General features: G+C 35.9%; 1 protein-coding gene across 2 annotated transcripts in view; it reads left to right on the top strand.

Moving 5' to 3' along the window:
- Nucleotides 1-6,604: 6,604 nt before the first annotated feature.
- The window catches only part of KRR1 (KRR1 small subunit processome component homolog), a 31,085-nt gene continuing 22,532 nt past the window's right edge, over nucleotides 6,605-15,157 (top strand). For both annotated transcript variants that reach the window (XR_004274397.1, XM_032296066.1), the window contains exons 1-7: nucleotides 6,605-6,761; nucleotides 9,757-9,929; nucleotides 10,680-10,814; nucleotides 10,991-11,116; nucleotides 11,200-11,283; nucleotides 12,350-12,406; nucleotides 13,509-13,679. Coding sequence is in view for 1 of the 2 variants with exons in the window: in XM_032296066.1 (XP_032151957.1) it covers nucleotides 6,677-6,761; nucleotides 9,757-9,929; nucleotides 10,680-10,814; nucleotides 10,991-11,116; nucleotides 11,200-11,283; nucleotides 12,350-12,406; nucleotides 13,509-13,679 (831 nt within the window). In the remaining variant the exon portion in view is untranslated. The remainder of the gene's footprint in view (nucleotides 6,762-9,756; nucleotides 9,930-10,679; nucleotides 10,815-10,990; nucleotides 11,117-11,199; nucleotides 11,284-12,349; nucleotides 12,407-13,508; nucleotides 13,680-15,157) is intronic.

Below are 15,157 nucleotides of genomic sequence, written 5' to 3'. Positions count from 1 at the left end.
ATGCAACTACTTAATCATACTGAAATTGTAACTGCAGAAGAAGGCATATGCATATTTATTGAAGGTAAAGAGTCCTTCCATCCCCTCTGTTTTCCCTGGGGAACTCTAAGAGCAGGGCACTCTGGTGCTTATAACATCAGATTCAGGCTTCTGAGACGCTCCTCTCACATTGCTTTAAGGAAAGATCCCCTAAACTGGTAGCCTGGTCCTCTAGGGATTCTGTGGAAGAGTGCTATTATGTATACACAAAAATGTGCTCTTCTGGGGAAAAAGTCCATATTTCATCACATAGTAAAGGGAATGGTAAACAAAAAGAGGTTAAAATCACTGTTGGACGATGAAGTATTATGTTAAAGCCTGCATTTACATACCTCCCAGTGTCAGGTAGCTAGATCTTTTAATTAGACTATTTGAAACAATGAAGAAGCAATGCCACCATCTTATTAACATCATGAAATCACTTTTAAAAATATAAATCTATTAAATGTTTAAAATACTTTACTCAAAATGTTCATTTTATTACGGGCCATCTGTAGTTACTGCCATCTAAAAGATGAGAAAGGCGTATAGCTTCAACAAATGACTAAAGATTTGCTTTCCAGAAAAGTTCAGATGTTCTTCCAGTGTTATGTTTACAAATAAAATACTGTAATTTGTTTTTCTATTAGCATAAAATAATAAGTCTCAGCAGTATCAATACATTTCACATGCCACTAATTAAATCCTGAATATTCATGCATGCAATAAAGAGCCTTCTGTTGCTATGGTGGAACCTCATATCATGAAATGTATTTCAGCTTTCCTTTAGAGGGAAGAGTGTTATAACTGAAAATTATATCAAAGCTAGTCTTTATCAATGAGAATAATCACAAAGAGAAAGAGGGAAGATTGCTTGTAAGTTGTAGGACACGCTAGATTCCCAATGAAAATATGAATGTTTTATTGGCTTGGGGCTAGAAGAGACTAATATTCAGGCAGTAATGAGTGTCTTTTGACCCAAAGTGTCCACTCTATGTACAAATCCCAATGTTTGTTCAGTTTATGAGGCAACAGAATTCCACAATGATATGGTGGAGGAAAGTGGAGATCTGTCCGCAGAGGAGCCCAGCATAATAATGAACAGCCATCTGGAAACTTTGGCTTTTCATACCAATCTAGTTTTGCCCTAAATAGGCTGATTTTTTTTTTTTAAAGTGGAAAATAACGTTGCTTTCATGGCATGCTTGGTTAAGCACTTACTGGTTCTTTAAAGTAGAATAACAGCCACTCAGAACACCTTTAGGCCAGAGTGTCTCAACCTTGGCACTATTGATACTTTGGGTTTGATGATTCTTTGTTGTTGGGGGGGCTGCAAATTCTCAGGGCCTACTAGACTATCATGAAGTGAGAGTGGGGCCACCCCTCCATGTGATTGTGAGGCTGGTTAAAGTTTGAGGAACAGTAATCTAACCCAACTCTCATTTTACCATAAAAGAAACCAGTTGCTTAAGTCTTATCTAAGATTGAATGTCTGGATAGCAGCCAAAACAGTACATTATATCTTATTCTTCACAGAATTTGCTAAGTGTGGCCTTGGCAAAAGAGGTGGGTATCCTGTAAAGATATTTCATCCAGGCGCTGACTACAGGAAACACCCTGCTGCACAGCAGAAAACATTTCAAGACTTACTCTGAATGTGTCTTAAGTCTGGTCTCTCTCTAGATTCCAAGGGTTCTTGGGTTTCATGAAGAACAATTCACTTTTATCAACACATTATTTTTCTAAAGATAGGCTAATAATATAATAATTTTATGACTGATTATATATAATTAGTTTACAGCTAGACTACATTATTTGTGTGTGTGTGCCTGACTAGATACCTATTTCATTATGAAATCACTTGGAGTTAGAAGAGGGCTTACTTTTACAGCGACAGGTATTATTACTGTTATTGATGTTGTTAGATATATTAATTTAGAATTTCAAACTTTTCCATGAAGATGTCTGGATAAAAAGCAACTAATGTATATTAGAAAATAAAAATGTGGCTATGTAACCATAAAAAAGAATGAGATCATGATTTTTGAGAGAACATAAATGGAGCTGGAGACTCCATACTCCAGCTCCATCCATTTTCTGTTGCTGCATTAGCAATGTTTTTTTTTTCCATAGAAAGGAAAAGAATATTTATTCCAAAAGATGGCAGAAATAAGAAATTCATCCTGAAAATAGAATCTGGTGTGATTCTGTCGAGATGGCTCTTCCCTCTGAACGTGCTCTCCTACTGATCACCCACTGGAGGCTTGTTTGTCTTGCAGCAGTTTCTAAACACTTCACTGACTCCCATGTGAGAAGGCAGGAGTCATCTAATCCCGTTAGCAATCTAATGCAGCAACAGAAAACCAAATACCACATCTTCTCACTTATAAGTGGGAGCTAAATAATGAGAACTCATGAATATAAAGAAGGGAACATCAGACACTGGGGCCTACTTGAGGGTGGAGGGGGAGAGGAGAGGAGCAGGAAAAATAACTATTGGGTACTAGGTTTAGCATCTGGGTGATGAAATAATCTGTACAACAAACCCCCATGACACGCGTTTATCCATATAACAAACTGGCATATGTACCCCTGAACCTAAAATAAAATTTAAAAAAAGAAAATAAAAATGTGTCAACCCTACGTATTTGAAAAATCCTATCTGGATTATTTAAAAAACAAAACAAAGTTTGCAAGAAAGTAGATCACTGTGCAAAATTACTTTTTGTCTGTGATAAGTGAGTGTAGAAATGTTAAAAATAAACCACATTTATTTGCCATTTGCCTGTTTAATAAGAGATAATACATTCTCCAAGGACATTGTTAAATCTCATCTGTACTCTTTCTTTCCCCTCTACCCTCTGGTTACTGTGAGAATTAAGGTCTCTAATTCCAAAGGAGAGTTGTGTGAGGCCAATTTGTGCTTTCCATGGGAAAATGAATAAGCAGGCTAAGAACAGGTGGAGCACATTTCCCACAGGAAGATGATGGCTGCATGTGGGTCTAGATTGCTTAAGAGGATAAAGAGGCCGGGTGCAGTGGCTCATGCCTGTAATCCTAGCATTTTGGGAGGCTGAGACGAGTGGATCATGAGGTCAGGAGTTCAAGACCAGCCTGGTCAAGATGGTGAAACCCCGTCTCTACTAAAAATACAAAAATTAGTGGGCATGGTGGCGGACGCCTGTAATCCCAGATACTTGGGAGTCTGAGGCAGAGAACTGCTTGAACTGGGAGGCAGAGATTGCAGTGAGCTGAGATTGTGCCACTGCACTCCAGCCTGGATGACAGAGCAAGACTCTGCCTCCAAAAAAAAAAAAAGGTCAAAATAGGGAGAAGTCACAATCAAAAAGGGCCTAAAAGGGCCTGCCTGTAATCCCAGCACTTTGGAATGCTGAGGTGAGTAGCTCACCTGAGATCAAGAGTTCAAGACCAGCATGGCCAATATGGCAAAACCTCATCTCTACTAAAAATACAAAAATTAGCTGGGCATGATGGTGGGCACCTGCAGTCCAGCTGCTCGGGAGGCTGAGGCAGGAGAATTGCTTGAACCCGGGATGCAGAGATTGCAGTGAGCTGAGATCAAGCCACTGCCCTCCAGCAATGTCAATAGAGCGAGACTCCGTCTTGAAAAATGAAAAATAAAAAATAAAAAAGGGCTGAGACCCAAGGACTTTCCCAATCTAGTCTAGATTTGTGTCAAGAAACCCTTTAGAGATGTCAATTTTTCTTTTCCCTTTTAGTGTTATTTGAGTACATATTCTATTTATTTACATATTTATGTTCAGATTTCCAAAGATGTTAAAGAAAAATGATATATATTGTAATTGACTTACAATCAGTCGTATTGCTATTGAATTGCCATACTTTGAAATGTCTCTATACTGAAAGGTAACATAACATAGTCAACATTTTGATGACCATCTTTTCATGCAGGCACACACACACACACACACACACACACACAGACAGTTTTATGTAAATAGGATCATATTATACATGCTGTTTTATTATGGACATCTTCTTTTGTCTTTTTGCCTAGTTTCATCTTCTTTTCTAATCACTTTCATCTCTAAGTTAGCCAGTCTTAAAAGCTTAACCTGTATCCATCCCAATTCTTGTTCATTGTACAATCACATACAAATTCATATAATCATATATTATGTTCAGCACATAGAATATAACCAAATATTTAGAACAGTGTCTTGAACATTATAGGTGCTCAATAAATATTTATTGAATGAATTGTCTTAGAAAAGTGGAATCATATTATATATATATATGTGTGTGTGTGCATATGTGTATATATATGTTTATGTATCTGGCTTTTATTGCTCAATATTCTATGTAATTTTTTATATATATTTTATTAATTATTATAAATGGTTGTATAATAGCTCTTGGTTATGAAGGTAACATCAATTTATTTAAGTATATCCCTAATTGATAGATAAAATGCTTTTACTTTTTGCCAGAGTAAACAATAATAGCTAACACCTATTGAGTGTTTATCATATGCTAAATTTTTTTTTTTTTTTTTTTTTTTTTTTTACTTTACGTGTATTAAACTACTGAAGGGTTAGGCTATACTCCCCATTTTAGGAAACTGAGCAGGCATGGGTAAGAAACTTGCCCAAGGCTATACAGCCAGTAGGCGGCAAACTAGTCAGTATGGCTCCAAAGTATATTTCACTGAACTACTTCTATAGAAGGTAGTAATCAACACTATTGTACAAACACTTTAATTGAATGGTCCTTTATTTCTATTCAATAGTTTATCTGGCGTAGAATTACTACAGAACCACATGTGTATTTATATTGCTAAATTGCTCTGCAAAAACGCAGTAACAGTTTACATTTGCACCAGCAGTGTATGAGAGTGTTCTTTCCTCTAGCAGTCTTATTTTTAAAAATACATATTTATTATTTTCTTTTTTTTTTTCAATCTGGTGGGTGAGAAGTGATATTCCATTGTTAGGTCTGTATACTTTGTAGACAGTAGTGAGGTTGAACATTATATGTTTGTTATTCATTTGGATTTGCGCCACTAAAAATTGTTGTATTTGGGCCCTCCAGAAAAACAAAACCAGTAAGTGTGTGTGTGTGTGTGTGTGTGTGTGTGTGTGTTTTATTTTTATTTATTTTAAAAATTGGCTCACACATTTATGGAGGCTGGTACGTACAAAATCTGCAGCGTAGGCTGACATGCTGGAGACTCAGAGATAGGACAATGCTGCAATTCAAGTCCAAGGGACTTGTGCTGCATAATTCTTCTTTCTCAGGGGAGGTCAGTCTTTTTTTTCTATTCAGGTCTTAAATTGATTGGATGAGGATTACCCACAGCATAGAGGAAAATCTGCCTTACTCAAAGTTCACTGATTTGAATGTTAATCTCATCCAAAAGCACTCCCACAGAAACATCCATAATAATGTTGGACCAAATATCTGGATAACATTACCCAGTGAAGTTGACACTTAAAATTAACCATCACAAATATCTACTATTTTCCTTATTTTTCTACTGAATTGCTTACATCTTTTTATCACCTTGAATATTATTGTAATCAACTCATTAAATGTTTTGTGAATATTTCCCCATCTCTCTTATATCTTTTATTTTTCTCACACTATTTCTCATCATTTTAAATTTTAAATTATTATTTTGAATACTTTATAATCAGTGAGTCACTGAAATTGAGATGAAAATTTGGACACCATCATTTTGATCATCACTTTTGAGTTTCTAGTCTTCTAAGATGATTTTAAGAGATTTTTCAATATTTATTTTCAATATGTATTCAATAAATATAATATTTAGTTATTAGTCAATATTTATTTAAAATCGTTCTTTCAATTCTAATGAATTTTTGGAAGATGTTGAAATTAGATCATCTAGAGCACACAGTTCTCACACGTGGAAACTATTGTTTAGAGGTTTTAAAAGTTTAAACCATTCATATGTAATATTGATTGCAATGTTTAATTCTTAGAAGAACTAGTTGAATTTATTTTGGAATTTATTTATTCCATACCATATTTATTTTTAAAAATTTTCTTCGAAATTGCTTAAAACGTAGTCTAAGCAAATTGTTGAAATATTGTTCTCATTTAACTGTCAATTTTACTTTTTAGTAAGTATATATAGGTACTATTTACTCTTGTAAAGCCAACGTATTTTTCACAATAAATAGTAGCTATTCCTGTCACTTCCTGCAGTGAGACCCATATACATCGTATTCTCGTTTTTTTATTTCCTCCCGACATCTAGTGCATATTTGGCCATCATATAATATTCATCGAAAGAATAAACGACATCCATGACAGCCTGGTCGCACTCGGCAGTCCGGTGGTCCAGGTTACAAAGTTAGGCCACGAGGAAACTACGGATTACTATCCAATTTGCCTATACCGCTTGCTAAACTACAATTCCCAGTACGCAAACTCCATGGTTGCAGTGCATCCTGGGAGAAAGTTTCCGGCTCTTCAATTGACAAAGAGAAGCTGTGGGTTGGGCAAAAACGCAGGCCTTAGCGCACGTACGCACGGAGACTGCGCAGGTCTTCTCGTCTGAGTTCCGCGGAACTCATTTTGACTGTGGGCATTTCAGCAGGTAGGACTTAAAAGCAGTTACACATCCGGCGCCACCGGAAGCAGCTTGAAAATGGCGTCGTCCTCGCTGGCGCGGCCAGAAAAAGCTGCTGGAAAAAGTGAATTTCGTAACCAGAAGCTGAAGCCGGAAAACCAAGGTGATGTTATGTGGGAACCGAAGCCTGGGGTTTGTGGACGTTGAGTTGCGATGTTTCTTTTGTTGCTTGTTGACTTATAAAACCACCTGGAGCCTGTTCTGTGTAGTTGAGTATCTGAATTGCTGATGATTAATATTGTTGGCCGGGCCCACAGGAACGACAAGCCGATATGGTGCCACCCACGTGTTCCTAACTATGGCTTTTGCTCAAGGGTCCCCCAAGCGAAGCTGTTGCGGAATATGTCTTCTGTAAAAGGATGAGGGTTGAGAAAATGCCCAGGGCGCTGCGGAACCTCGTAGCGCGTGGGTGGCTGAAAGTCATTGACGGAATGAGAAATAGGGTGAGGTGGAAATAGGTAGTCATGATATACAGGTGTGGACCCTCATAATGGAGTGAGATGTGGGGAAAGGAGCTGACATGCCCTTACCTTTGGTTTGTCAGTAAAGAAATTTTAAAAGATTTATCAATTATTCCTGTGTCATATTGCTAAAATATTAGACGACACAGTTCTTACTCTTTAGAATTGTGCTACCTTTCAATTAACTCTTGCGTTATTGTCTGGTTTTACCCATTTTCTTTAGTATGAGTGACAGAGAAGTCAGAGAAATAGCCCAGGGACCTGAGCAACCAGGCTATAGGAAGTGTTAAAAACATTGAACTCTCAATTTAGATACATTGGGAAAGTAGTAAAGGTTTTTTTGTTGTGGCTCATTAAGTGACTATGTAATGTAAATAGCAGAGGATACAACTTATGTACAGTTTAAATAATAAAAACATGCAAGAACCTAGCATTCAGACTACTAAGTAGAATAGAGCAAGCATTATTATACCCCTCAAACCCTTATGTACACCTCTCAGATCATATTCTCTTTTCCAGAATCAGAAGTAACCACTCTGAATTGTATTATATTCTGTTCCTCTTCTTGTAGTCACGAAGTGGCTTAATTTTGTGTCTTTTTCAATTTTATACATCAAGGTGGACTGTATGCATTTTAATGTGTCTTCTTAGATTTAGCTTTCTGTTTTTCAAACAGGGTGATACCTGTAGGTGTAGTTTTAGTCTTTTCACTGTTATGTGGTGTTTCCTTGAATGAATATACGCCAATTTATTTTTTCATTTTACCGTTGGTGGACATTTGGTTTGTTCACATTGCTTACAATTATAAACAATACTGCTAAAACATCGTGGTACATGTCTTCTGATTAACATGTTCAAGGGTTTCCCTAGGTTATGAACATAGGATTGGAATCACTGAAGTGTAGGGTGTGTGTAAGTAATGCTAACTTTTTCTTCCAAAGGGGTTGTGTCAGTTTTGTCCCCACTAGCAGTGAATGAAATTTCTCATTGCCTTCCATTCGTACAAATATTATCCGAATTTTGAATTTGTCATTTTGGTAGGTATGAAATGGTATCTGGTTGTAGTTTTAATTTGCATTTTCTGATCACCTATGAGGTTGCATATCTTTTCACGTGTTTTGAGGCTATTTGTACTTTAACTGTGAAACTCCCTATTTGTCTTTTTTTTTTTTTTTTTTTTTTTTTTTCTGATTTTGGAGTGGGGAGTTTAAAAAAACTGATCCATAGCCTTTGAAGATTTTAAATTGGATGGGGACTTGGTCAGGTAAGCATTGTAGGTAACCAGTTGCGATGGCTCATGCCTGTAATCCCAGCACTTTGGAAAACTGAGGTGGGCAGACTGCTTGAGCCCAAGAGACCAGCCTGGGTAGCATGGCAAACCATTTCTCTACAAAAAAAAATACAAAAATTAGCTGAACATGGAGGCACATGCCTGTAGAACCAGCTAGATGTGAGGCTGAGGCAAGAGGATCAGATTGCTTGAGTCCAAGAGGTCCAGGCTGCAGTAAGCTGGGTTGGAGCTACTGTATTCTAGAGTGAAGCTCTGTCTCCAAAATATATATGTGTGTGTGTGTGTACACACACACTATATATATATAATCACTTTTGTAGAATGAGTTCTTTAAAAGATATTGGAGAGTGAATGGTATATGAAGACTAGCCAATTGTCTGTGATTTGAACCAGAAATAGCAAAGCAGATGTGAGTATATGCAGAAAGTTAAGCTGTCTGAGGTTAATAACATAGGCTAATGACCTGCTTTTCAGACTTTACTGTGCTTAAGAGTCTCCCTCATCCCAGAGATTCTGATTCAGTAGGTTTGGGGTGGGGCCCAAGAATTGCATTTCTAACAGACTTAGAGTTTATTATGATACTGCAAGTCTATAGATCATACCTTTGAGTATAACTGAATTAGAGTATAGCTGTTAAATTTCAGGGGTTCTTAAAATTCAGGACCAGGAGTTTTTAAAATAAATGATTCAGGAGATAATTTATGACCCTTAGGAGGCATTTTCTTTTAGTGAAAGGAGTCCCAGGCTGAGTCAGCTTTGTGTTCACTTAGGCAATTAGCCTTTTCAGACCATCTTCTATAAAATGGTAATAATAATACAGATTCGTTCTAACTTCTATAGTTATGATGAAAGGCATATGGAAATAAGGCACTGAAAACACTTAGGAAAACCTAGAATTACCAGTGATTATTAACTGAAAGTATAAACTAGAATCCATTTTCAGAAGTCTTACACAAACACACACCCCCCAGGTTCCATCCACTCCAGGAAAGTCAAAAGATTAATTGTATTTAAAATAATAGACAAAATGGCATTCAAATCTTCATGATGAAGTATATGTGTCTTGAGTACTATCTGCCTGGCATATGCCAACTAGAGTGAGGAGGGTTTCTGTTTTTAGAAGACTTTGTCTTCTGAGGCAACTGAAATGTGTACAGGTAATTTTAATACAATGAGTTGATGATAATGACAGAGGAATGTTCTTTGACTCTTAAGTAATATAAAAAGCAGCAGGGGAAGAGGAAATGTAAGGAGTATTAGAAGACCTGTGAATATGTGCATAGAGTGTTCATAAAGTGTCCAAAAGACAGTTAAAATGTGATGTGTAACTTTTTTCCTTTCTATAGATGAATCAGAACTCCTTACTGTTCCTGATGGTTGGAAGGAACCAGCTTTTTCCAAAGAGGACAATCCTAGAGGACTCTTGGAGGAGAGCAGTTTTGCAACTTTGTTCCCCAAATACAGAGAAGCTTACTTGAAAGAGTGTTGGCCATTGGTGCAGAAAGCCTTAAATGAACATGTATGTGTATATTATATTAATACATTTATTTTAGACTTTGCTTTTGCTTATGCCTTTACTTTTAAGTAAGTGTATGTGTGCTGATGTATTTTTTTTAATGGTGCTAACATAGCTGGTTCCTTTGGTATTTTAAATAATGTAGGTAAGTCTTCTTTCTACCTAATGATCATTTGTTTTTAATTTTATGTTGAAATATTCTTGAGATGCTCACAAGTGAGAAAACAGGATTTTAATTTGCTTCATTGAAATGTTTTTTTCTGATTGAAAGTTAATGCTTTTCTAATCATTGTTTTTTTCTGAACCTGTGAGAATTTGCTTTAAATTTGTATTTAGTCTGATAAGGTGTGAAAGGGAAAGTCAATTCTTACTAATAGAGCAGATGGTAGACTGGAGCTGGGTCCAGAATAGGGAAGCTGTACAGCTTTACATTTTTACTTTAGTCAGATTTTAAGTATGGCCTCATTTGTTGATTTATAATTTTAAAATTAGAGGCAATCAATATTCCAATGCTTACAAAGTATTCTAAAACCAAGTGTAAATGGTTTCAATTGCCCCTGTTTCTTATAGTCCATAAAGTATGAAAGCAATTGAGTATTCATTATTTATGCTTATCTAGCTTCTTCAAGGAAGTAATTGATAGAAATTGAGAGGTGACAGAAATTAATAGGTTGGTTAGGATAGGCTTTATGATTATCTAAAAATAAACTGATTTTTAGACAACTGCGTGTTTGTTCTTCCTTCTTTTTGTAGCATGTTAATGCAACCCTGGACCTGATTGAGGGCAGTATGACTGTTTGTACTACAAAGAAGACTTTTGATCCATATATCATCATCAGAGCCAGAGATCTGATAAGACTGTTAGCAAGGAGTGTTTCGTATGAACAGGTAAATGTAGAATTAGAGACTTTGCTTTATTTGCATTAGTGTAAACCTATAGCATCCCATCTTTTCCTCCCTCTCTTCCACTATCAAATTTTCATGTTTGTGCTTAGATAATGTTAGTGTGGGCTTGGAAAATAAATGTGATTGTAAAAAATGTTGACTTTTTTTTTTTTCAAAAGGCAGTACGAATTCTTCAGGATGATGTTGCATGTGACATCATTAAAATAGGTTCTTTAGTAAGAAATAAAGAAAGATTTGTAAAAAGAAGACAACGGCTTATTGGTCCCAAAGGATCTACATTGAAGGTACTTGTTACTAGTGGAAAACTTGAGTCTTTTCCTTATTAATTTTTCAGAGTAATTTATTTTAACTTGTTCTTTTGATACAGGCATTGGAACTCTTAACTAATTGTTATATTATGGTTCAGGGAAACACAGTTTCAGCCATTGGACCTTTTAGTGGCTTAAAAGAGGTGAGAACCTATGTATTATCTTCAATTCATTTTCAGCAGAGAACAAATGATTTGGTTATAATATAGTTTATTGGATAATATATTGCTTTATAATTTTTTTTTTTTAGAATATACTTTGATTTGCCATTAGTAAATACTTTTTATGTTATGTGATTCAAGGGAATCAATTCTGGACCCTAACATGTTATGGCCAATCTTTGGCAACTGTGGAGACATCCGTTTCTGAATTAGAAGGTCTGCATACCATCACTCCTCCCACCATAAAATTTAAATGGGCATGTAAGATCTTCAGTCGGTAGCACGTATGAAAAACATGTAGTCACATGTGCTCAAATGGTGGGAAAACTGAGCAAAAATCGTTATTTGCAGTAGTGTATGCAGCCAGTAGAGGGCACACTCTGAAAACTTGATTCTTCAAGATATATTTTCTTATGTTTGAATTTCAGTATAGTGGTTAATAACTTGTCACGAACATTTAACTTTTCAAATTAAATGTGGTGAGAAAATCTGTGGAGCAAATGCTATTTCTGTTGACTCCTTTTCGTACTATTACTGTCTAGTTCTGGCTTGTGAGGTTGTGCTTCCTTTCCAGGGCCTTTAATAGTAAACCTGTTGGCCTCGTTTCTCACAAGTTATCTGCTTTTTTCTCATGGAGCAGTAATTAAGTATATTGAATAATTTTATAAAGTCTTTATATTATTTCTTACATTAGAGTCTTGACGTTTATGGTTTTATCTTCATATTACAAATGGAGCTGGAACAGGAAAGTGACTTTCCTGTAAGTAGTGGCAGTTCTCGTATTCCAGCCCTCCTCAATCACATTGTTCTTGAGTGTTGTGTTAGTTCTTTGTGCTACATTTTAGCAGTAATTGAGAAACTATGTTGTATTCAAGGGAAATTGACTGCCTTTATGAAAGATCTAGAAGCCACTCAAAGCAGTTAAAGGAACTACTGTGTTTAATTTGGTACCCATTACCTGATTGGATATTTTGCGTTATTAATCCTCTTCTCTTTAGCTCATTAAAATCCTGTAAGTGACTAATTTGTTTTTCTTTGCAAATTTCAGGTTAGAAAAGTAGTCCTAGATACTATGAAGAATATTCATCCAATTTATAACATTAAAGTGAGTATAACTGTACCAGTGGTTGTCATAATTCTTTTAGTTACAGAAACCTTTTTGAAATTAAATGTGTTATGAAATTCTAAAGCACAACCAGATAAAGCAGAGTTATTTTGGGTAAATTAGGGGTAGAATTCAGCTGACTTAACTGTACCCAAGTTTTGTAGGTACTTCCTTGGAAGCTTGGCTCTCTATGGAGCACAGTGTGAAAACTACTGAAGGGGATAGTGTTGTAATGTGTTATATAATTCTAATCAATGTAAATAAGCTTCACAGAATTTGTTGTAGCTCATATCAATCCAGTTTTCTTAGATTATGAACCCATGTATTTAAAGATACAATCTTTCAGAATTCTGCCTTTTTCTAGTAAATAAAATCTAGAACATCTTGCATTAGATTTGCATTAAAACTTTTTTAAATTTAATACTCAAATTGTAGCCCCTTTGAGAGAAATCTGTTATATCACTGTGCACAGAGTTCGATTATGCTTAGAAATGTAACCGTGGCATAAAGAACTATTTTATGATGGGTTTGTTGAGCAATCCACTTAAATTTGATGAACTTGTTAGAAAGTCACTGTTAGGGTGAAAGTGATTTTGAGTTACATTGGGACATTGCAGATAAAAACAAAGCTATGTGTCTGATTCTCAGTTTGCATTCTCTGATGTTCCAAGGTCTGAAATTTAAATGGAATAGGGAAATCTGAGAATATTGGTTTTCTGTAATCATGAGAAAGTGTACTTTTGTCTTTTTCTATATTTCACTTGCTACTGAAAACTTCCTTTCAGGGAACAGCTAATTAAGAACCCTCCCTGCTTTTATCAGTTGAATTTTAAACGTTTTCATGAAATAAGGGTTGAAAAGTTAAGTCAGTTTTATTTTCATCTCATTTTTAACAATTCTACATTTTGTAATTAAATTTCTAAGTTTTCTAATACTTGGTTAGTTTTACATGTTTGAGATGACCTTTTTGCTTATGTAATTGATTTAATCTCACTAAAAGTAGGAGCTGTTCTTTTTATTTATAAGAGCAGTATTTATGTCTTAATTTGACAAATGTGTGACTTTTGAACATTAAGATTTTTACTTTGTTGCATGACTAAAGAGCTTAATGATTAAAAGAGAGTTGGCAAAAGATTCTGAATTACGATCACAAAGTTGGGAGAGATTTTTGCCACAGTTCAAACATAAAAATGTGAATAAACGCAAGGAACCAAAGAAGAAAACTGTTAAGAAAGAATATACACCATTTCCACCACCACAGCCAGAAAGTCAGGTTAGTACTAAATGTTGAACTTTATATGAAGGAGAATCTATATTAATCTATTTGGTCAGAAAATTTATTGAAGGTATTTCAGGTGGAGTGTATATTCTGCATGAGAGGTGTAATAAACTGAGGGCAAGTGTAAATAGGCATATTTTGAGCTGAGTGCATAGGGGTGGGGAGTGTGGCCTTCACATTGACTGTAAACTGCGTCCAGGTGGTTTGTGTCTGTTGCGCCCTGTAGCCACTGTGAATGTTCAGTGGATAAAAGTTCAGTGGTTTAGCCTGCAGTACTCTTTACTCTGCTTTGGCAACAGTCTTCTGACTGTGTGCTCTATGATTGTTCTAGTTCCGAAATCTTAAATTGTAACACCCACCCTTTTTCTAAGTTATGATTCCCTTCCATTTGTCAGCTGTCCTCTGCTTCATTTCCTTTCCCAATGTGACCAAAGCTTTTTTCATTCTTGCCCATCTTTGTTTTCATTCATGCCCCTTTTAACTTCTGTCACACCTTCTCAGGAAAACTCTAAAACTTGGATCAGTCTAAAAACTTGACCTCTTCCCTGTAACATGGCTACCAAACTAAGTTAGAGAAAGTTTTATCTTTGGATTAAATTCATTCAAAATCCATGTTTCCTCTGAATTCTGTCAGGGCCCTCCCAGGTTTAGCAGATGACATTGCATTTTATTGAAATATTTCGAGACCACCAGATAAGAACCCCTGTTTCCTCTTCTCTTACGTATGGTTTTCTTCCATCTGCATCAACCTTTTGTATGTGTTCTTTGAATTCCATCTTCACCTGTCTCCTGGTGGCTCTTGCTTCATTATTCCGTCCCTTGGCTCTATCCTAAAGCCTTCCCTTTGTACATGTCTTTTTCTCCACAACCGTATTAGGAGCCTTTCAGGGAAGGTTTGATGATCATAGTGAAAAAACAATGAAAGTGTTGGATCATGGAGGAAATTGATAGCAATTGGGGGAAGTGGAGTGATGCAGTCATTAAATCATGCTTCCATTACACCACCCTTATTTCTTATGGCCCTTTCTTGGAGTTAGTATCTTTCTAATCTAGCTGTATAAGCTAGATTAGAAACAGTGATGTCTCAGTTGACTTGTTCTTACATGTATTCATTATGTGATTATGTGACTGGGTAAGTTGTTTATCACATTCATACTTAAGTTTCTTAAATGAGTGAGCAATTGTAAAGAGCTTAGAACAGTGCCTTAGATATAATAATGCTATATAAGTGGGAGATGGGTCAGTTATACACATTTTACATGTTGGCTGTATATTGAATGAACAAGCTGTTGCTTTCTCTAGTCACCAATTCCTGACAGTTATTGCTTTAATTCTGCATGTCACTACCTTTATTCCAGGCTCTCATCCATTCTTCATTCCTCTCCATTAAAATTATGCTTTGGTCTTTTCAGTCTTCTCAGAAACCTACAGTCATTTCTAAATCTAATCCCCTCTCTTTGCCTAGCATTCAA

The sequence above is a fragment of the Sapajus apella genome, unplaced genomic scaffold, assembly GCF_009761245.1.
Source record: "Sapajus apella isolate SASKATOON/1434 unplaced genomic scaffold, GSC_monkey_1.0 scaffold2, whole genome shotgun sequence".
In the NCBI taxonomy this organism is placed as follows: Eukaryota; Metazoa; Chordata; class Mammalia; order Primates; family Cebidae; genus Sapajus; species Sapajus apella.
The sequence above is the reverse complement of the archived record's forward strand: the minus strand, read 5'-3'. Positions and strand labels throughout refer to the sequence as shown.